Raw genomic sequence first — 22,512 nt, forward strand, 5'->3', positions numbered from 1 at the left:
TACCCTTTAAACAGAGATAAAAAAACAGAATCAGGCATCAGAAAGACAAGAAATACAATATAATTTGTCAGCATTAAACAACAACAAAAACAGGAAATACTAACGTGATCGCCACCACTAGCCCTCCTGTCCTGTGCACCGGCAAAATTTCCTGTATATTTGTTTTGTGAATTGTTTTGTAATGTGTGTCTGTATCATGGCCCAAGCAGAGGGTCACCCTTGTGAGTCTGATCTGCTTGAGGTTTCTTCCTCAGAGGGAGTTTTTTCTTACCACTGTTGCTCTGGGGGTTAGTAAGGTTAGACCTTACTTGTGTGAAACACCTTGAGGCAACTCTGTTGTGATTTGGCACTAATAAATGAAAATAAATTGAATTGTACCCATCAGACTACGGCTTTGGTGCCCATCAATCCTATAGGCTTTGGAAATGAATGAATCTGACATGCAAAAATAACACTCGCTCTGTGCTCTGCTTTGCTTCTGGACTCTAACCAGTGTCCTAAGGTGAGGACTGGATGTCTTTGGTCCCAGGTCTCTGTGGAGGATCTTTGGGTCCTGCTGGAATGACTTTGTGTCCAAAGAACCGTTACTTGGTGAGACTCGGATGAGGAGGATCACCGACACTGTGAGGGAACATCAGACACCACATTTAGTCCATGTGGTGAGTTTCTCTGGACACGATCCAGGACACAGGTGTCTCAGTGTTCAGGACTCCAGCTGCTGGAGAATTAAGGTCCGAGACACGCCCTCGTTTCAGCACATAGTTGCTTTCGACAGAATGGACGGTTTGAGTCCGCAGCAGTCTTCGGGAGGGCTCGGTAATTTACGTTATGATCGGAAAGATGACGTAGCGTTCAGCTTTTGCTGGCCCTGAAGCATCACGGGATATCAAATCTCCACAACATCAAAGCTTAACAGTAGCTGTTAGCATTCGTAGCGAACTTCTGACTACAAAAACGACAAGATCTCCGCGTCTGTGGAAATAAAATGAGTAAGTAGAGCTCTCATGAATTATTCCATGCGCTGATTTTTAATCTTTACGGGCGACTCGTTTGTCCGATAATTGTTAGCCAACTAGCAATTACTTGAGCGCTTGTTGCGTTGCAAACTCCGTCCAAGAATCCTGCGATTTAACAGATTTTATCCGTAACAAAGGTTAATGTTTGTACAATATAACTTAAAGGCTGCTGTCAGTCAGGTCAGTGAGGAATATTTGATTCGGCTTCTTCTCTGTAAAGCAGGCAGTGTATATTCTTAAACTAATGTAACTCGTTAACAAATTTAATAACAGTTTGTTCAGCTCTTATATGTGATTATTTCTGTACTCAATATTACGTTTTATGATAAGTAGAAATTTTCAACACTTGAAGCTTTGCAGCCGTTTTGAAAAATGAGTCACGTGATCGACTTTGACGCAAGTTGTAGTTTTTGTTTTTTTTTAACCTCAGTGGTTCCACACTAACTTTAAATCGGGTTTGGATCTGACCCCAGACTGAGGACTAACAGAAGATAAAAACTTGTTTTAATCTTTTAAAACTGCTTCAGACAGGCAGCATAGTGTCTGCAAAAGATACTTTACAAACCATGTGAAAGAGCATTTTATGTCTCAATTTCTAGTCAACACTCAAGAGTTTATATTTGTATTATTAGTGTTCACTTTTGTATCGTATACGTATTTACAGCATTTTCTCATTTGTTATTCATTTTACTCAGTGTTTCTCCTCTTGTATTTTGTGCCTTTTTTTCCGGTTATTAATTCTGTGCTTTGTCTTTTTTCTGAGCACCACAACAGAAATTAACTTTATTGTGCTGTCCTCTGAAATTTTAAATACTGTATTGTTTTTATGTATGTATATTTTATTCCTAAATAAAGCAAATCAAATCCTCCAGTCTCTGGGGTCCTCAGATCTGAGGAACTTGTGTTTTGGATACAGATATTGATAAGATTTGATCAGTATTGATGCCATTATCAATTCCACTTATTGATCCAATTCTGTATCAATTCCTTTATCAATACCTCTTGTGAATTTTCTGTGTGCTAAAACTAGGCTTTACAGGTTTTCTGTGTCAACAACATTTTATTGAGTCTTAAAGTAAATTAAAATTAAAGTAAATAAGACATTGGTCACTGGATCCTTGATCTTTGGACATAAATAGAAATAAACAAGAAGTAGCAGGTCTGCAATCAAGGCAGAGAAATGATCATTTTCCCGATACACATCCTAAAGAACAACAGCGGCTCCGGAATAATGTGAACTGAAGAATCGATAAGGGAATCGTTAAGCAAAAAGGCTATTGATGTTGGTGGATCAAATAATTTATCAATTTTTAACAGGAGCCAGTTTTTTATACCCATCCCTAGTTCTGGATCATGTCCAGAGAAACCACATTGATGAAATGTGGTAGCTTTAGTTCACTTATGATGACACCAGGTTCCCACTGGGTGCTCTGGCTCCTTCCACTTCCAAAGACATGCAGGTTAGGTGAATTGTCCCAAGGTGAAACCCTGCCTCTCACCCACTGATCGCTGGGACAGGCTCCACCCGCTTGTGGCCCTTAAGTGTAATTCACAGTTTTATAGAAAATGGATGATGGTGGCGTTTTAAAATTTGTCATCTGTACAAAATTGGTCAAACTTAAACATTTGTCCTGCCGCTTTGTTTTTTCACTGTAAGTTGGCATGACAGAACTTTATTGGTCAGTTAAATTTCAACTTATTTTATTTATACAACACCAAATCTGCCATCAAGGTGCTTCACACAAGTAAGGTCTTACCTTAACAGTTTGTTTGACCAGAGAGTGTGTGCCAACTACAGGGGCATCACACTACTCAGCCTCCCTGGTAAAGTCTACTCCAGGGTACTGGAAAGGAGGGTTTGGCTGATAGTTGAATCTCTGATTGAAGAGGAACAATGCGGGTTCCATCCTGGTCGTGGAACAACCGACCAGCTCTTCACTCTCACAAGGATACTGGAGGGGTCCTGGGAGTATGCCCAGCCAGTCTACATGTGTTTTGTGGACTTGGAGAAGGCGTATGATCAGGTACCCCAGGAGATACAGTGGGAGGTGCTGCGAGAGTATGGAGTGAGGGGGTCCCTTCTCAGGGCCGTCCAATCTCTGTACTCACAAAGCGAAAGCTGTGTTCGGGTGCTCGGCAGTAAGTCGAACTCGTTTCCGGTGGGGGTTGGCCTCCACCAGGGCTGAGCCTTGTCACCAATCCTGTTTGTGATATTCATGGACAAGATATCGAGGTGTAGTCAGGGGAGGAGGGTTTCTAGTCTGGTGGGCTCAGGGTCTCATTACGGCTTTTTGCAGATGATGTGGTCCTGTTGGCTTCATCAGCCAGTGACCTCCAACACTCACTGGATGAGGATTAACAACTCTAAATCTAAGGCCATGGTTCTCAGCAGGAAACTGATGGATTGCCTACTCTGAATATGGAATGAGGTCTTGTCCCAAGTGAAGGAGTTCAAGTACCTCGGGGTCTTGTTCATGAGTGAGGGGACGATGGAGCGTGAGATTGGCCGGAGAATCGGTGCAGCAGGGGTGGTATTGCATTCACTCTACCGTACTGTTGTGACGAAAAGGGAGCTGAGTTGAAAGGTGACACACTCAATCTACTCTTCAGTCTTCATTCCTTCTCTCACCTATGGTCATGAGGGTTGGGTCATGACCGAAAGAACTAGATTGTGGGTATAAGCAGCTGAAATGGGCTTCCATAGGAGGGTGGCTGGTGTCTCCCTTATGGATAGGGTGAGAAGTTCGGTCATCTGTGGGGAGCTCAGAGTAGAGTCGCTGCTCCTTCATGTTGAAAGGAGCCAGCTGAGGTGGCCTGTGCATCTGGTAAGGATGCCTCCTGGGTGCCTCCCAGGTGTTCCAGGCATGTCCACCTGGGAGGAGACCCCAGGGAAGACCCAGGACTAGGTGGAGAGATTATATCTCCACACTGGCCTGGGAGTGCCTCAGGATCCCCCAGTCAGAGGTGGTCAATGTGGGACACGAAAGGGAAGTCTGGGGTCCCCTGCTGGAGCTGTTGCCCCTGCATCCTGATTTTGGATAAGCAGTTGAAGATGAGATGAGTTTGTTTGATCACCTTTAGTTGGCCACATGGCTCTTAAACTGGAACATGCCGATCATGATTATAAAGATTCTCCTCTTCCTTCACAGCCTCCTCTCTCCCTCTCTCCTCCCTGCGTCTCCTCATTCCCCCTCTCCGCCTCGTAATGGCGGCCATGTGGCGGGTTGTACGGCAGCAGAGCATAAAGCATTATGGGATGCTGGAGGACTTTGTCTCCATGGTTACTGACGCTGTCCCACAGGTGCTGACAGACAGGCAGAGGAGCCTGCTGCTGCTCGCGTTCAGGGTCAAGGTGCATCTCTAAATTAATTTGTCACCTTTAAAGCTACATAATTTTTATGATGTCACTGTTTGTAATGTAATTGACCAGGTAAACATCTGCAAATCTGCAAAGTTGTTTTTGTTGAAAACTTTATTTGTAACTTGTTTATTGAGTTTTAAAAAAAAACTTCACATTTAGATTTTTGCAAGAATAGAACTGTTTCAAACACTAATGAATAAAAAAAAAAATCCCAGGTGTATTTGCCTCAAAATTAAATTTTATTGTTTTGTTGTTGTTACAGCTGACCCTGTATGACCCTGAACCACAAGCCATCCATGGTCACCTGGACAGTATCCGCTCTATCTCCATGGCAACGGTTAGCGCCTGTGTTCTAGCTCAGGCTGTAGGATATGTTGTTTGAGAATTATTTACCTGCACCATTTACAACCCCAATTCCAATGAAGTTGAGACGTTGTGTAAAATGTAAATAAAAACAGAATACAATGATTTCAAATCCTCTTCAACCTATATTCAATTGAATACACCACAAAGACAAAATATTTAATGTTCAAACTGATAAACTTTATTGTTTTTGTGCAAATATTTGCTCATTTTGAAATGGATGCCTGCAACATGTTTCAAAAAAGCTGGGACAGTGGTATGTTTCCCACTGTGTTACATCACCTTGCCTTCTAACAACACTCAATAAGCTTTTGGGAACTGAGGACACTAATTGTTGAAACTTTGTAGGTGGAATTCTTTCCCATTCTTGCTTGATGTACGACTTCAGTTGTTCAACAGTCCGGGGTCTCTGTTGTCGTATTTTGTGCTTCATAATGCACCACACATTTTTAATGGGCGACAGGTCTGGACTGCAGGTAGGCCAGTCTAGTACCCGCACTCTTTTACTACGAAGCCACGCTGGTGTAACGCGTGCAGAATGTGGCTTGGCATTGTCTTGCTGAAATAAGCAGGGACGTCCCTGAAAAAGACGTTGCTTGGATGGCAGCATGTGTTGCTCCAAAACCTGGATGTACCTTTCAGCATTGATGGTGCCATCACAGATGTGTAAGTTATCCATGCCATGGGCACTAACACACCCCCATACCATCACAGATGCTGGCTTTTGAACTTTGTGCTGGTAACAATCTGGATGGTCTTTTTCCTCTTTTGTCCAGAGGACACGATGTCCATGATTTCCAAAAACAATTTGAAATGTGGACTCATCAGACCACAGCACACTTTTCCACTTTGCGTCTGTTCATTTCAAATGAGCTTGGGCCCAGAAAAGGCGGTGGTATTTCTGGATGTTGTTGATGTATGTCTTTCACTTTGCAGGGTAGAGTTTTAACTTGCACTTGTAGATGTAGCGACGAACTGTGTTAACTGACAATGGTTTTCTGAAGTGTTCCTGAGCCCATGCAGTAAGATCCTTTATGCAATGATATCGGTTTTTAATGCAGTGCCGCCTGAAGGATCGAAGGTCATGGGCATTCAGTGTTGTTTTTCGGCCTTGCCGCTTACGTGTAGAAAGTTCTCCAGATTCTCTGAATCTTCTGATTATATTATGGACTGTAGATGATGGAATCCCTAAATTCCTTGCAATTGAACATCGAGAAACATTGTTCTTAAACTGTTGGACTATTTTTTTCATGCAGTTGTTCACAAAGTGGTGATCCTCATCCCATCTTTGCAAAAGGCTGAGCCTTTTGAGGATGCTCCTTTTATACCCAATAGTGACACTCACCTGTTTCCAATTAGATGTTCTTTGAGCATTCATCAACTTTCCCAGTCTTTTGTTACCACTGTCCCAGCTTTTTTGAAACGTGTTGCAGGCATCCATTTCAACATGAGCAAATATTTGCACAAAAACAACAAAGTTTATCAGTTTGAACATTAAATATCTTGTCTTTGTGGTGTATTCAATTGAATATAGGTTGAAGAGGATTTGCAAATCATTGTATTGTTTTTATTTACATTTTACATGACGTCCCAACTTAATTGGAATTGCGGTTGTATATTAAAGTGTGTGAGGAGTCGGAGTATATGTGTGAGTGTCCTCTTCACGTCAGAAAGAAATGATGTTGGTTCGTGGTGCACTATCCCCGTAAAGTATCTCAGTTCTGGCATGTTTGAGCTGCTGATTCTTTTCCGGTGTTGTTGTGAAACCATTTTAAAGGGATGCTGCTTACTGCCATACTGGGAAAGTTTGTCTGAAAGGCAGTAATGCATCGTGCGCACCGCTGTCCCATATTAGCACTGCACGGCTGCGTCAGCATAAAATGTTCTTAAACACATCACAGGTGATTCTGGGTGGCTAAAATGTTAGTGGTAAAATTCCTTGGTTATTTTATTGATATTTTAAGAAGGCTGGGCTTGATTTTGACTTTGTGTGTGTTCTGTCATCAGCTGGACACAGACGTCAGTCAGTGGTGTTCTGGTCTGTTGACTCTAACTGATAAACTGATACAAAGCCCGTCTGTCAGACAGCACCTCCTGCAGGTGGGTGGAGCTATGATACTGTGCTTTAAAATGCAGTGTTATTTTTTTAGAAAAAAATAATAGAAAATATTTTGTGTTCCTCAGGAGGTCTTCGACCACACCTTTGACTCTGCTCTCCAGTCTGTCGTCTCAGACTTCTTGTCCAGGCTTGACCAGATGTTCCCGGTGCCTGACTTCAAACAGGTTCTCATTAAACCTCCTCCTACTTATCTGTATGTATGAATGAGGCTACACATTAGTCTGATGTTAGTTTGTAACAGCAGCAGTGCATGTGTGGTCATAAACTGACCGACACTCTGAGACGTCTGTCTGTCTGTTGGAGAGACGGATGGTGGCTCTTTGAATGATTTGTGAGATTCAGTTACAGCAGTGACAAAAAATAATAATAAAGGTTTATTGCAAAGTTTATTTTGGGAACTGTTTTGGTCCTCAACTATAACTTTTCTTTTGAACAGTAATTTGAAGTAGTGCAACTTGTTTCCTTGATTAAATACCTGGCCTTGAATAGGGACCTGCCTCATTTAATGGCCGGGTCAAAACTTTGTCTGAAAAAAATAAATGCCTGCCTTAAATATGCGGTGGGCCTGATTTATGCTTCTGCAACTCCATAACTCCGTGGCCACTTCTAAGTTCTCCGTCGTGCTGGTGGAGTCATAAGGCAATTTACCACTGGAATAATAGGCGGTGCGACATGGAGCACAAGGTAGGACCTTCTGTCTGCCTGCACCGCCACTTTTCCTGATATATATATATATATATATATATATATATATATATATACACACACACACACAGTCTATGGTTTGTGGTCACCACTCCACCCCCCCCCCCTTTTTTTTTTTCTTCTGGACCAATTTGTTCCTGAACAAGCTCCACTTCTTTTCTGCCAAATGTTTCTCTATTTGATCCATGATCAAAATGTAATTGCTGTGTGCACTGCAAAACTTTTAAAATATGATGGGAGAGGAAGGAGTGAAACTTGAAAAATCACCAATCACAGGCCTTTCGGTCTCCCTTGTTTCGACTTGTAGTTTCAATATTTGGGAGGTGTGCACGTCAGGCTTCAGAGAGGTGCTCGGAGAGGGTTCGCAGTGACGCAGAGGGCTCTGCACTGAAGGGGTTGTCTTTGCTGTGCTACACCGAGTGATATGTGTGAAACGTAGCACTGTATTACAATGCAGACAGCAAGCAGCATTTTGTTAATAATCACCTGCCTCCTTTAAGCCCCTGTCACAGTGGCATATTCGTAGAGCTGCTCATTACAGCGTATCATCTACTCTTTAATGAGCACTTCTTCATGTGGAGTTTTTTCTCAGTACGCAGCAGTATGTTGAGGGCTGCATGAGTAGGACGGAAGAAATTAACGTTTAATTTTCTTTGGCGTACAGCACAGCATGGAGCCTTCACGCAAGTACACGCAGTGCTGTGCTGCTGTCGGCTATTGTGAGCCCGCCCACTCTTCAACACGGTACTGTGCGTCACTTCACATCTCCCTGTTGTTCTTCTGGAGCTATAAATACTGCAAGATCGTTGCTTCACTTTATCATACTGGACTCGTTATATGTCAATCAATCAATTTTTTTATATAGCGCCAAATCACAACAAACAGTTGCCCCAAGGCGCTTTATATTGTAAGGCAAGGCCATACAATAATTATGTAAAACCCCAACGGTCAAAACGACCCCCTGTGAGCAAGCACTTGGCTACAGTGGGAAGGAAAAACTCCCTTTTAACAGGAAGAAACCTCCAGCAGAACCAGGCTCAGGGAGGGGCAGTCTTCTGCTGGGACTGGTTGGGGCTGAGGGAGAGAACCAGGAAAAAGACATGCTGTGGAGGGGAGCAGAGATCGATCACTAATGATTAAATGCAGAGTGGTGCATACAGAGCAAAAAGAGAAAGAAACAGTGCATCATGGGAACCCCCCAGCAGTCTACGTCTATAGCAGCATAACTAAGGGATGGTTCAGGGTCACCTGATCCAGCCCTAACTATAAGCTTTAGCAAAAAGGAAAGTTTTAAGCCTAATCTTAAAAGTAGAGAGGGTGTCTGTCTCCCTGATCTGAATTGGGAGCTGGTTCCACAGGAGAGGAGCCTGAAAGCTGAAGGCTCTGCCTCCCATTCTACTCTTACAAACCCTAGGAACTACAAGTAAGCCTGCAGTCTGAGAGCAAAGCGCTCTATTGGGGTGATATGGTACTACGGGGTCCCTAAGATAAGATGGGACCTGATTATTCAAAACCTTATAAGTAAGAAGAAGAATTTTAAATTCTATTCTAGAATTAACAGGAAGCCAATGAAGAGAGGCCAATATGGGTGAGATATGCTCTCTCCTTCTAGTCCCCGTCAGTACTCTAGCTGCATATGTGGACTGTTTCACTGTGTCACATCGTTTCGTAAAAGCGCTCTCTCTCTCTCTCTCTCTGTCTCCCTCTCTCTCTGTGTGTCAGGGAGACTGCGCACATTATCAATAAAAGTGCTCTCTCCCAGTTTAACGAGTCACAGCGTTTCGTTCAGGGCAGCCTTTACCACAGCCAGACTCGGCAGCATCTGGACACAAAGAAAGTGATCCACCAAGACAAAAACAAAAAATGTTAAATGACTGTTTTTGAGCCCCACCACACCATGCAGTAGAGAAACAGAGCACACTTCTCAGAGGCAGAAAATGGCACTCAACTGGTGCGGCATGGCACACGCGACTGTGTGCACATTAAAATGGGAACACACGCAGCTGCAAGTATGAACAAACACTGAAAAAGGCTGAGTACATGCGTATTTCGGGTGTATTTAAATGAAACACAACGCCGCAATGAGCAGCTCTACGAATACGCCAATGTGACAGGGGCTTTAGGCACCGGGTCTCAGCATGGTTTGAAAAAAATAAACGCCCTGGCGTATAATCAAGCAAGTACAGTAAATAAAATATTAACATGTTTTGTTGACGGAAATTGAACCAAAAGGGAGAAAAACACCAATTGGAACCAAATGTGCTAATAATAAAGATTAAATCATCACATGAACACAGATTAGTGGTTTGTGCCTCTTTTTAACTTAATCACCATCTATTTTATAATAGGCAATAATGCATGTGTACGGCTTCGATCACTGAGAAACTGGGAGAGCTGACACTTGCTGTTTTAAATTTATATATTTTGGGTCAAGGATGAATGCTGCCAAAATGAAACGTGATAGGACAAATATTTCTGGAGAAACTGTGGATACTAATTAACAACACTGAACAGTGGATGTTGATATTTACATTCTGGACTCACACGCCAAACCAGCAGGGGGCGGTAAATCATCTATATATTAAAAGTGTGAGTGTGTGCATGATTTTATTTAGTAAGTTCAGTGTAGGTACATAATATAATTGTAAATATGTTAACAATGCATGGATGATACGAGAAAGTAAAAACACATTTCCATTGCGTTCTATTTTGCCATTTGATTTTAAATGGAAGTAATGAGCTGACATGAATGACACCGGCACCTGTGGGGGCGGTAGTACAGTGCATCAGCCTGCTGTGTGTTTGAGTCACAGACTGTAATGACAAAGTGAGAAAAGTGCAGTGTTCAAACATATTTTAGATCTTTTCTTTCATAGTCTGCTCTGAGTGTCCTTGTTGTGGTTAAACTAAAACCAGTTAGACCTCCAATGCATTAACAACCAACACTAATGGGTTTTTTTCCCCGAAAATACACCTAAAATCTCTTTCTGAGGATGGCATGATGTAAAATACACTCATAAAACCATCTTACCTCTCAATCAGGCTGCACTTTCCACATAAATACACAAATTCTTGATTGTTCCTGCTGAGAGACTATAAACCAGAGGCGCATCAAGTCAGAAAGAGGGTGTTGTTTGGGGGGGGCGTGCCCTCCACAACACCCCTTGATTAAAGGTCTACTTTTCATGGCATTTTTCATACTACTACTCATTGTTATAATCATAATAATGATAAATAATTTTAAATACTGAAATGTTTAAATCAGTATTTCTCTGGGTCTAACTTTTCTAAGTTTAATTGATGAGCCATATGAAAATAAGTTTAATATTTCTATATAACTGCAGGGGGATGTGAAGCAATATCTTTAATGTCTAAGCTCAGTATTACTGGGTAATGTGACGCTGTGGCTTATTTTAAATCTGTTAAGAACATAAATCAGTGTATTTATTTTTTGTTGCAACATTTGTTTTCTAATATCTTAAGGCTGCTTCATTGCTTGATGCTGCCCCCAGTGGTGTGGAGGAGTGTCTGCAGGAAGTTGACTGGGAGATATTGAGGGAGCTTCTGACCAATCAGAGCTGTTCACAGAGTCAAGCAACCACCGTAGGTGAGAAATCACAAACACAATCACGCCCCTGAATCCGAAAAACATCAAGTGCAGTAAAGGCCCGGTCACAGGACACTTAACGAAGGGCATTGAATCCTGAATGAAACAAGAAATCTGGACTTTCGTTGACTTTCATTGGCATTGTTTAACCTTCATGCAGCTTCCTTCCTGCAGCTGGCGCTTCATCAGGATTTTTAAACTGTCGCAAAATTTGAACGAATGCCATCTAAAACCTCAGTTTGTCAGTATTTCATTTTGCTGCTGTTCTTGATGTTTTTTTTAATTGTTTGCTTAGCTTTCGTAATGTTGGCATTTAGTTTGACTTCGTTCAACCAGCTTAATGTTTTCACACAGTACAGAAGCCGTTTGTGAGTGCTGCTGTGGAGGAGAGATGCCGCTGCATGTGATGTGGCGAGTGCTGCCGTGGTGCTGGCTGGCCAGGAAGGATTTATCAGGCCTCTTTGCCAGCGTGCAGCAGTCTGTGATCGTGAGAGAATTGCTGCACAAAAAGTCTGTCCAGAGCTGCAGCATTCTGTCCATAAACTCTGAAGGGCTTGTTGTCTTGTACGCGTGCATTTCGGGTATACAGACAATGATTAGAGTTTTGGTATTTGAGAAATATTTGGGATGTTTGCAGTGTGTATTATTTTGGTGGTGTATTTAGCGTGTGTGGTGTTTTTTTTTTTTTTTTTTTTTTTTTTTTTTTGTAAAAATGAGACGTCTTATGAATGTTGAATAAGTGCTTCAGTTTTTGTTTTTTTGTTTGTTTTGTTTTTAATTTGAGCGAGATGAAGCGCACAGCGTGTCATCAGAGTCTCAGCCAGACAGTGAGGATTCTGATGATGGAGATGATCCCTCTTTTGTTCTGGATGAGCAACCAGAGCAGGTGGATCCACCAATGTGCGCACAGATCTCCACAGTGGGCCGGATCATGCGCTTCTGTTTGCAGCTGAGCTCCGTCCCAGCGGCAAGTCCTGGAACACAGAGATGCAGATACACACTGCTCCAGCAGTGACTCCAGGCACGTTTCGTTTAAAGTGTTCAGATCAATGTTAGCTTCGGTTTCATTTTGTTCCTCTTTTGTTCCTTTTGCGCTCCTGATTCACAGGCTGTTCGATAAAGCTCGTTCATCCACCTTTTCTCAGCAATTTGTGACTTTTTTACTTCGTTCAGGAACCGTAGTATGCCTTGTGGCCAGGCCATAAATAAGGAGTGACATTAATTTTACAGTTAGTTGGAAGATGCAGCAGATTTATTTGTTTTTTGTCCTCTCTCTCATCAGTGGGTTGTGACCCAGAGAAGATCCTCCTCTCTGTCTGGTCCCATCCCCTCTTTACAAAGTTGACCCATCCAGACACTGACACGGCTGTGCAATCAGATCCTGAGCCTGACTGGGTTGGTTCCATGGATCTGATTAAGGAGGAGGTTGTTGTGATGACAGAGAATGTGATGGGTCAGTCCTCACCACCATTCAAACAGGAAGTGTCCAGGGAGAGTTCAGAAGTGGGCAGTGACCAGTGCTCTGTTGCATCACTGCACCAGGAAGTCCACAGGTGGGGTCATTTCCTGCAGACTTGAACTGTGAGAGGTTTTGAGTCATGTCACATACAAAACACACTCAATGATTAACCCGTTTATGTCCAGATATTTTTTTATAAGTGGAAAACGTTGCATTAGTACCTTTGAGGTTTTTTTTTTGTTGTTTTTTTTTTGGAGAGTAGAAAATTACTGATACACTTCGGTAACAATTGTTGACAGTGGGGCAAAATGGGTTTAATGGCTAAATTTGCAGTCTGAGCATTGTGCTGAAATTTTGTGCCATTTAATTGACGAAGTGATGCTGGACACAACCTAAATGCATCTGTGCTTTAGACTGTACGCTACAAGTTTGGCAGTTTGTTTTTTAAAGTTGTGTTTTGTGAATGTAGTGGAAAAAGGTCTTTCTCAGGCATGCGGGTGCTTTAATTTGTTTTTTGTAAACTTTGTTTGTTATCGTGCGTGCTGAATCTGTGATCTTGGTCGACTTTGACAGACACGGTGGCGTGTGCTGATTCGGTGACCCTTGTTGTTGACGGATGCGGTGGCGCGTGCTGAATCGGCCATCTTTGTTGTTTTCGACGGACGCAGTGGCGCGTGCTGAATCGGCCATCTTTGTTGTTTTCGACGGACGCGGTGGCGCGTGCTGAATCGGCCATCTTTGTTGTTTTCGACGGACGCAGTGGCGCGTGCTGAATCGGCCATCTTTGTTGTTTTCGACGGACGCAGTGGCGCGTGCTGAATCGGCCATCTTTGTTGTTTTCGACGGACGCAGTGGCGCGTGCTGAATAGGCCATCTTTGTTGTTTTTGACGGACGCAGTGGCGCGTGCTGAATAGGCCATCTTTGTTGTTTTCGACGGACGCAGTGGCGCGTGCTGAATCGGCCATCTTTGTTGTTTTCGACGGACGCAGTGGCGCGTGCTGAATCGATGATCCTTGTTCACGGACGCGGTGGCGTGCGCTGAATCGGCCATTGTTGTTCACGACGGACGCGGTGGCGCGTGCTGAATCGGCCGTCTTTGTTGTTTTCGACGGACGCAGTGGCGCGTGCTGAATCGGCCGTCTTTGTTGTTTTCGACGGACGCGGTGGCGCGTGCTGTATCGGCCATCTTTGTTGGAGTTACTGGACGCGGTGGCGCGTGCTGAATCGGCCATCTTTGTTGTTGACGGACGTGGTGGCGCGTGCTGAAACTCGTGCTTGTCGGTGCTTAAATATTGATCTTGTTTTTCTTATTTATTTGTTTGTTTGTGTTAGGACAAAGGACTCCGTGGAAAAGTGTCCAGACCCTGACTCACAGGATCCAGGTGACACAACATCCGCTCTGTTCAGATTATTTCTTTCTCACACAGTCAAATGCAGGACATCACGTTCCCACGTCTCTTTGTAATTTTTTGTTTCCACTCTTATTGCTGCTGTTGGTTCTGTCTGATTCAGACTTGGGACCATATCGGAACCAGAGTTACAGCAGTTTGATTTGATCATTTAATTAATATAATGTTTCAGTCGGGACTATTGATCACTCCTGGTAAACAAACTTATTAGAGCCCAGCCAATATTATGGCTGCTACGACACCAATATTAGAGAGATGAACATTTACAATACTGATGTACCAGCCGATATGTCAATAATTTTGAGCATTTCATTGTGTAAAACTCAAGACAAAGAAACATAATTGCAACTTGATGTTGTACAGTTGACTATAAATCAGTATATTAGGAATAAAGTATCGAGCTGCAGAATTTCTTGAGACATTTTCTACCGTTAACACATTAACACGTAACACAAGTTTTAATATCGGAATTCTTTTTAAGGTGAACTAATAACTCACCTGTTGTTCCAGGTCGTCATTCCTGTTTGGTGTAAAATTGAGAAACAATCACAGCAGTGACTGTCAAAATTAAACTTCTTGAAAAGGTCACGCTGCCTGCTTATTTCCAGAAAATGAGAATTTTAAAACAAAGGGATCATTACAACTGTACAAATTTATGTTGGTGTCGACACCATCTGGTAGCTTCATAGTATTACACCTGAAACATCAATGGCTGCTTTGTTTTTTCTTTTGTTTGTTGTTTTTGTAGCTTTTAAGACAATTTCTGTTCCATCTCCTACAACATAAAATAATGACGTATTCTTCACATTTATCAACCCTCACTGGTTTTTAATACCGTCCTGTGAAAAACATCAGTCAGATCTGATTCCATTGAGAAATTTGATCAAATATTCAGATTCTGGGTCTTTATTGTCATTGTAACAAGCAGGGTTGGGTAGGATTACTTTGAAATGTAATCCAAAAGTAATCAGATTACAAGTAATCCAAATGTATGTACATACATACATGTAATCCACATGTATTCTTTCAAAATAATCCTACCCAACCTTGGTAACAAGTACAACGAAAGGTAAGGTTCAGCCTTTCAGTGCAAATGTAAACCACACACAGAGTTGAAAGGTCTGGGGGGAAAAGAAAATAAACATAAAATTTAACAGCATGGAAAAGATATGTTCAAAGTGCAAATTAAAAAAATAAATCAGTTATAAGTACGTAGTAGTCAAAAAGAGATTGTATATGAAAATATGTACAAAACTGTGGATATATCTCGGTGGCAGTGGAAATTGCGCAGTGAGGTGGTTTTACTGACAGTAGTCAGGGATTTTTGTGGACAGATACTGAACAAAATTGTTCTCTGCGTCATTTTTCAATTGTAAGTATTTTTTAGTTTTTGGTAGCAGGTTTCAAATGTATCAAAGCTTTTGGGTGTCAGTGAATTTTGTTTCCAAACCACAAATAAATGCTTTTTATTTAACTTCTTTTATCCCAGTGGACCAATCATGTCAGCCATGTTCGGAAGCCCCGCCCAGTGCTCTGTGCAACATCTCCCATAATTCCCAGCGTGTGGCTCACAAATGTCCTCGGTGCAGCAGATGTTTCATTTATCGTTCTCAGGTAAGACGACCTGTCGGAGCCACGAGTCTCGGCAAAGCGTTTTTCATTTTTCCATTTTAAATTTGTTGCAGATTAAAGTTAGTTTTTAAGTTTCAGATTCAGACTTTCGATTCACAAGACTTCACAGCTATGGAACCTTTGGCGATGCCAACACTCAGTTTTTGGACCTTGGCAGGAAATAATTTTTTTTAAATGTCATTTTTATCATCTTCTTCTTCTTCCAGCTGTTCCCGTTAGGGGGCGCCACAGCAGATCATTCGTTTCCATCTCCCCTGTCCTCTGTATCTTCCTCTGTCACACCAACCACCTGCATGTCCTCCTTCAGCACATCCATAAACCTCCTCTTTGTCCTCCCTCTTCTCCTCCTGCCTGGTGGCTCCATCCTCAGCATCCTTCTCCCTATATAACCTGGGTTCCTCCTCTGCACATGTCCAAACCATCTCAATCTCTCCTCTTTGACTTTGTCTCCAAACCGTCCCACCTGAGCTGTCCCTCTATGTTCATTCCTAATCCTGTCCATTCTCACCACTCCCAAAGAGAACTGCAAATTCCTTTTGAAGGTGATTGGCTGATGACTCACAGCTCAGAGAATCATCATTTTTCACTAATACAACTTGTCATTGTTGGACTCATTCATGCACAAATTAGTTCCTCTTTTTCTCACACACAACTCTTGTAAATTGAGATTGTGTCAGGACATTTTTTTGTTTTGTTTTGTTTTTTAAGTGTCTCATCACTTTGGATTGATCGTCTTCAGGTGATCCGTCATCTGCGGACCAATAAGTCCTGCGGTTCGGTCTTGAGGAAGGTCACAGCTGTGAACCAGCAAAGTTCGTCTCCTGCCTGTCATGATGAGCCCCGCCCCCCAGACAGTCATCCTGCCAAAAGCCACACCTGTTTCCAGTGTGATGCCATTTTCAAGACCAAATCTGAACTCGTGTCACACCAGCGGACGCACCGGGCCCGTCCCGTGTACCAGTGTGGACAGTGTGACCAGGAGTTCCACCACTTGTCCAGTCTCACCAATCACAAGCAGACTCACACAGAGGGGGGAGGGTTCACCTGCAACAGGTGTGACAAGGTGTTTGGATCAGCCCAAGAGAGAGACATTCATCGGCTGCACCACAGCCTGCCCGACCTCACCTGCACCGTCTGCGACCAGACGTTCAGCTCGCAAACGCTGCTCCTCCGACACCTGCAGACACACTCTGCAGAGGGGGCGGAGCCTCAGTACACCTGCCGCTTTTGTAACCAAACGTTTTCAGGTGAGACATTCTCTGTCACAGTCACCTTTTTACTGGAGTAATTATTGAGACAAACGTATAAAAAAAAAAAAAAAAAAAAAGCAGTTGGTGCCTTTTAAAAATACATTCAGAAATACAAAAAATAAAATACCCATTGGTTAGAATGCATGATGCAAAATCCGCGTTGGTGAGACCAGGCTAAGCTGACTTCGGGCGTTTATTACATTGTGTTTTGGTGAATTGACTTAACTCTTAACGGTTTGGCTTTGCTAAAAAAAAAAAGTCCCTTCAGCTGCTCCCTCGTTTTTCACTCGGGGTTGCCACAGCCGATCTGCATGCTCAGTTGGCAACAGGTTGTACGCCGGATGCACTGCCTGACGCAACTCCACGTTACATGGAGAAATGTGACAGGGGTGGGGTTTGAACCATGAACCTGCTGCACTGAAATGCAGTGCACTAACCACTTGGCCACCACACCTGCTGTGGGCATTAAAAATTCTGACCCACGTACTTCCTCAGTAATTGTGGATTAAGATCCCAGTGTCTGCTCGCTACCGATAGCTACTAAAAATGCTAACACTGTTAGCATAAAAATTACATTCTTAGATTATCCATTTGGAGAATAAGCTATATTTTTATAGATATTTTCAATAAAATGGGCCTTCGCAGCAGCTGTAGCTAGCAGGCTTTGACCAGCCGCAGCAACAACATGCGAGCTGTCACTCAAAGCGGCCACGCCCCTAATGTGTTAAGAGAACTGGACTTCAGTGAACATAAGAAAAATGTGATGATGTCTGAAAGACAAGAAATACATATTTAAATTAGATCGTTGACTTTGATATCACATGCATTTTGAATGAAAATTTTCATTTCTTCAACTTGCTTCTGTTTTTACCACACAAACAAACAAACAATAACGTAACACGATGCCATCCGTGGCCAGTCTGTTTCAGACACTTCATTATCTGCTATAATATGGATATTTCTGCTCATCATAATAATAACCCAACAGCACTTCTTCCACAGCATGTTTGGTTTGGTGCCTGCTTTGGTAACACCATGTGATGCTACTGTAATGCTCCGCCCCCAGGGGATGGAAAAGGATTTGTTTGCCTTCATTACTTCCTGTCCAAACTGTGAAGCTTTCAGTGTCTTTCTTTGTTTTAAATCTGAGATCACTCGGCACAATTCGAGGACGAAGCTGAAACTCTTCATCAGTTTTTAATGCCAGCGCAGATACAGGGACCTCTAGTGGCCAGTTTTGCTTGTAGCGCAGTTTAAATGTTTCGGGGATCATGTGACACTTACGTGATGACCGAGCAGCATTCATGAGTAGTTCTCGTTGAACGTCTTCCTAAAGACTTTGAACGTGCTTTTCCAGGAGTGACGCAGCTTCGTATCCACCAGCGCAGCCACACCTTCCGCTCCTACCAGTGCGACCAGTGCAGTAAGGCGTACGGCTCGCTCACCGGCCTCCAGGCCCACAAGGCCAGCCACTCTGCCGACAACCTCTTCCTGTGCTCGCAGTGCGGCAAACGTTTCAAAACCCGCGAGGGGCTGGAGGGCCACCTGAGGACTCACACTGGGGAGAGACCGTACCGCTGCCCCTACTGCTCGAAAGACTTCCGTGCGCTGGCTGGGCTCAACGTGCACGTTCGGCGGCACACGGGAGAGCGGCCGTACGTGTGCACAGTGTGCGGTAAAGGCTGGCCATCAGGTGGCGACCTTCAGAAGCACATGAGGATACACACGGGAGAACGGCCGTACACCTGTGAGGACTGTGGCAAAGCCTTTTCCATTTCCTGTCACCTGACTGAACACCGCAGAATACACACAGGTATGTAAGAGAGCGCACGTGAGCTGAGCACTGGGCGTACCATCCAAAACTGACGTACATGTGTCAGAGGTTAGACAGTATTTGAAAAGGGGGGAGAGACAATTTTCTTCTAACAGCTGAAAATGAGCACCAATTTTCAATTCAATTCAATCAATTTTTTTTTTTATATAGCGCCAAATCACAACAAACAGTTGTCCCAAGGCGCCTTATATTGTAAGGCAAGGCAATACAATAATTATGTAAAACCCCAACGGTCAAAACGACCCCCTGTGAGCAAGCACTTGGCTACAGTGGGAAGGAAAAACTCCTTTAACAGGAAGAAACCTCCAGCAGAACCAGGCTCAGGGAGGGGCAGTCTTCTGCTGGGACTGGTTGGGGCTGAGGGAGAGAACCAGGAAAAAGACATGCTGTGGAGGGGAGCAGAGATCGATCACTAATGATTAAATGCAGAGTGGTGCATACAGAGCAAAAAGAGAAAGAAACACTCAGTGCATCATGGGAACCCCCCAGCAGTCTAAGTCTATAGCAGCATAACTAAGGGTTCAGGGTCACCTGATCCAGCCCTAACTATAAGCTTTAGCAAAAAGGAAAGTTTTAAGCCTAATCTTAAAAGTAGAGAGGGTGTCTGTCTCCCTGATCTGAATTGGGAGCTGGTTCCACAGGAGAGGAGCCTGAAAGCTGAAGGCTCTGCCTCCCATTCTACTCTTACAAACCCTAGGAACTACAAGTAAGCCTGCAGTCTAAGAGAGCGAAGCGCTCTATTGGGGTGATATGGTACTACGAGGTCCCTAAGATAAGATGGGACCTGATTATTCAAAACCTTATAAGTAAGAAGAAGAATTTTAAATTCTATTCTAGAATTAACAGGAAGCCAATGAAGAGAGGCCAATATGGGTGAGATATGCTCTCTCCTTTTAGTCCCCGTTAGTACTCTAGCTGCAGCATTTTGAATTAACTGAAGGCTTTTTAGGGAACTTTTAGGACAACCTGATAATAATGAATTACAATAGCCCAGCCTAGAGGAAATAAATGCATGAATTAGTTTTTCAGCATCACTCTGAGACAAGACCTTTCTAATTTTAGAGATATAGACCAACTAACTGCACCACTGTGGTGCAGTTAGTTGGTCCGTTGGCTGTTCAACAGATATTTGGATATTTGTCACTCGCTCAGCATTAGTGATGGGCAACAGTCAGAACCATTGATAAATTACTGTCTGAATTTAACAATTTATTTTCAATAGCTTGTATGTCAGATGACCTGAAGACCCCAAAACTACATAGACTGGTTCTGATATGTGGTACCAATCAGACACAATCATTCTGTTTGGAAGTGATGAGGGTGGACAGGATTAGGAATGAACATATCAGAGGGACAGCAGAGGAAGGACAGTTTGGAGACAGATGATTTGGACAGGTGCAGAGGAGGGACCCAGGCTACATAGGGAGAAGGATGCTGAGGGCACGTCAGGGTATATAGGGAGAAGGATGCTGAGGACAGGTCATGGTATATAAGGAGATGGATGCTGATGGCACATCAGGGTATATAGGGAGAAGGATGCTGATGGCACGTCAGGGTATATAGGGAAAAGGATGCTGAGGGCACGTCAGGGTATATAGGGAGAAGGATGCTGAGGGCACGTCAGGGTATATAGGGAAAAGGATGCTGAGGGCACGTCAGGGTATATAGGGAGAAGGATGCTGATGGCACGTAAGGGTATATAGGGAGAAGGATGCTGATGGCACGTCAGGGTATATAGGGAGAAGGATGCTGATGGCACGTCAGGGTATATAGGGAGAAGGATGCTGATGGCACGTCAGGGTATATAGGGAAAAGGATGCTGATGGCACGTCAGGGTATATAGGGAAAAGGATGCTGAGGGCACGTCAGGGTATATAGGGAAAAGGATGCTGATGGCACGTCAGGGTATATAGGGAGAAGGATGCTGATGGCACGTCAGGGTATATAGGGAGAAGGATGCTGATGGCACGTCAGGGTATATAGGGAGAAGGATGCTGATGGCACGTCAGGGTATATAGGGAGAAGGATGCTGATGGCACGTCAGGGTATATAGGGAGAAGGATGCTGAGGGCACGTCAGGGTATATAGGGAGAAGGATGCTGAGGGCACGTCAGGGTATATAGGGAGAAGGATGCTGAGGGCACGTCAGGGTATATAGGGAGAAGGATGCTGAGGGCACGTCAGGGTATATAGGGAGAAGGATGCTGAGGATGGAGCCACCAGGCAGGAGGAGAAGAGGGAGGCCAAAGAGGAGGTTCATGGACACGCTGAGGGAGGACATGCAGGTGGTTGATGAGACAGAGGACAGGGTGAGATGGAGATGTTTAATCTGCTGTGGCACCCCCTAATGGGAGCAGCTGAAAAAAGAATTAGTTTCAATAACTTTACTCACCCTCATGTTAATTGCTGAAGTCAGTCATGCATTCAGTGACTGCACAGGAAATGACTGATGTGAGATTAGGGCGCCTCCTGGTGGTGTTTGGCAAAAGTAACTGACTTGGGGACGCCCGTCACAGGCAGCTGACACTTTCAGTAAAAAAAAAAAAAAAAGATGACTACACGGAGGAGGGTGTGGTTATTGTGGTTTGTGTTTAATGAAAATGTCTGTGTCTTTCTGTCTTGTCTGTGTCTCTCCAGGAGAGAAGCCGTTCTCGTGTCCAGAATGTGGTAAATGTCTGCGGAGGAAGTTCGATCTGAAGAAGCACATGTTGTCGCACAGCAGCGTTCGTCCGTACGCATGCCTGTACTGTCCAAAAAGCTACACCCGAAAAACTCACCTCAGCCGACATTTGCTGACGCATGGGGTCAGGGGCAGCGACGCCATTACCGAGCCGAGTGACACGGCCTGAAGCCCGCACACCACGTTCTGGTCCGTCTCACATTCACATGCAGAGACTGGCTGGTTCTTCTATGCTGTCCGTCCCGAAGGACTAAACTCTTCCTGTCGGTTATTTTCATTGTTACGTGCCGGTTGGAGGACGACCATCTGTCCATCTGTGGCGCCACTTTGTGAATGTAGTAAAACTGGAATCTCAGATCACTTCCAAAGTGCATGTCCACGTTTTCCACCTCACTTTCGAAGCTGGGTTTGACTTTAACGTCGACCTCTCTGTGACCTTTGTGGCCTCAGTCTAGGGTTGTACCTTCACCTTACGGGGATTTCTGTCTGCTGCCACCTGTTGGATCTCACCCCCGGTCACATTCACTACAAGAGACGGATGCAAAGTGAGCAGCTGCTGTTCATCTTCAGACAGAGTGAACGTTTTATGTGGTCATGACACTGCCGGGAAGGCAGGGGCAAAATAGAGGAGGCAACTGCCAATCGGAGCAAAGGCAGCGTGACACACTGTGGATGCTCAGCTAAAACAAAACGATCCAAAATGTGTAATATAAATTAATATTTTTGGCAAGCTGTTTATTATTATTTTGTAAAAGTTACTGAGAAATAAACAGTTCTGAATTGACAAAATCCTGCTGTGTTTGTAACCAGGTAACACCTCACATTACGGAGATGTTAGCATGCTAACCAGTGATACCAGAACATCAAAATTGTTAGAATCAAACCCTGTGCAAAGTAACAGTGAGCTGGCCACGCCCCAGGAACGCCCACCAAGTGACAAATGCCAGCTTCATTCATGATTCATGTTTGTCTCTTCTAGATTGGACTACTGCAGTGTTCTATTTTCTGGTTTCCCGCAGTCCAGCATTAGGGCTCTCCAACTGGTTCAAAATGCTGCTGCCAGACTTTTGACACAA

At 43.7% G+C, this 22,512-nt stretch overlaps 1 protein-coding gene across 1 annotated transcript; it reads left to right on the plus strand.

Annotated features, from left to right (window-relative positions):
• Positions 1 to 830: 830 nt before the first annotated feature.
• LOC117518422 (oocyte zinc finger protein XlCOF6-like) lies at positions 831 to 22,163 on the plus strand. Its single transcript, XM_034179542.1, has 12 exons — positions 831 to 989; positions 4,166 to 4,368; positions 4,640 to 4,714; positions 6,748 to 6,840; positions 6,925 to 7,023; positions 11,048 to 11,171; positions 12,454 to 12,724; positions 13,964 to 14,013; positions 15,530 to 15,654; positions 16,412 to 16,919; positions 18,280 to 18,735; positions 21,394 to 22,163. The coding sequence occupies exons 1-12, from the start codon at positions 986 to 988 to the stop codon at positions 21,603 to 21,605; spliced, it is 2,220 nt and encodes a 739-aa protein (XP_034035433.1). The 5' UTR covers positions 831 to 985; the 3' UTR covers positions 21,606 to 22,163.
• The last annotated feature ends 349 nt before the right edge of the window (positions 22,164 to 22,512 follow it).

This window comes from Thalassophryne amazonica, chromosome 1 (assembly GCF_902500255.1).
Source record: "Thalassophryne amazonica chromosome 1, fThaAma1.1, whole genome shotgun sequence".
In the NCBI taxonomy this organism is placed as follows: domain Eukaryota; kingdom Metazoa; phylum Chordata; class Actinopteri; order Batrachoidiformes; family Batrachoididae; genus Thalassophryne; species Thalassophryne amazonica.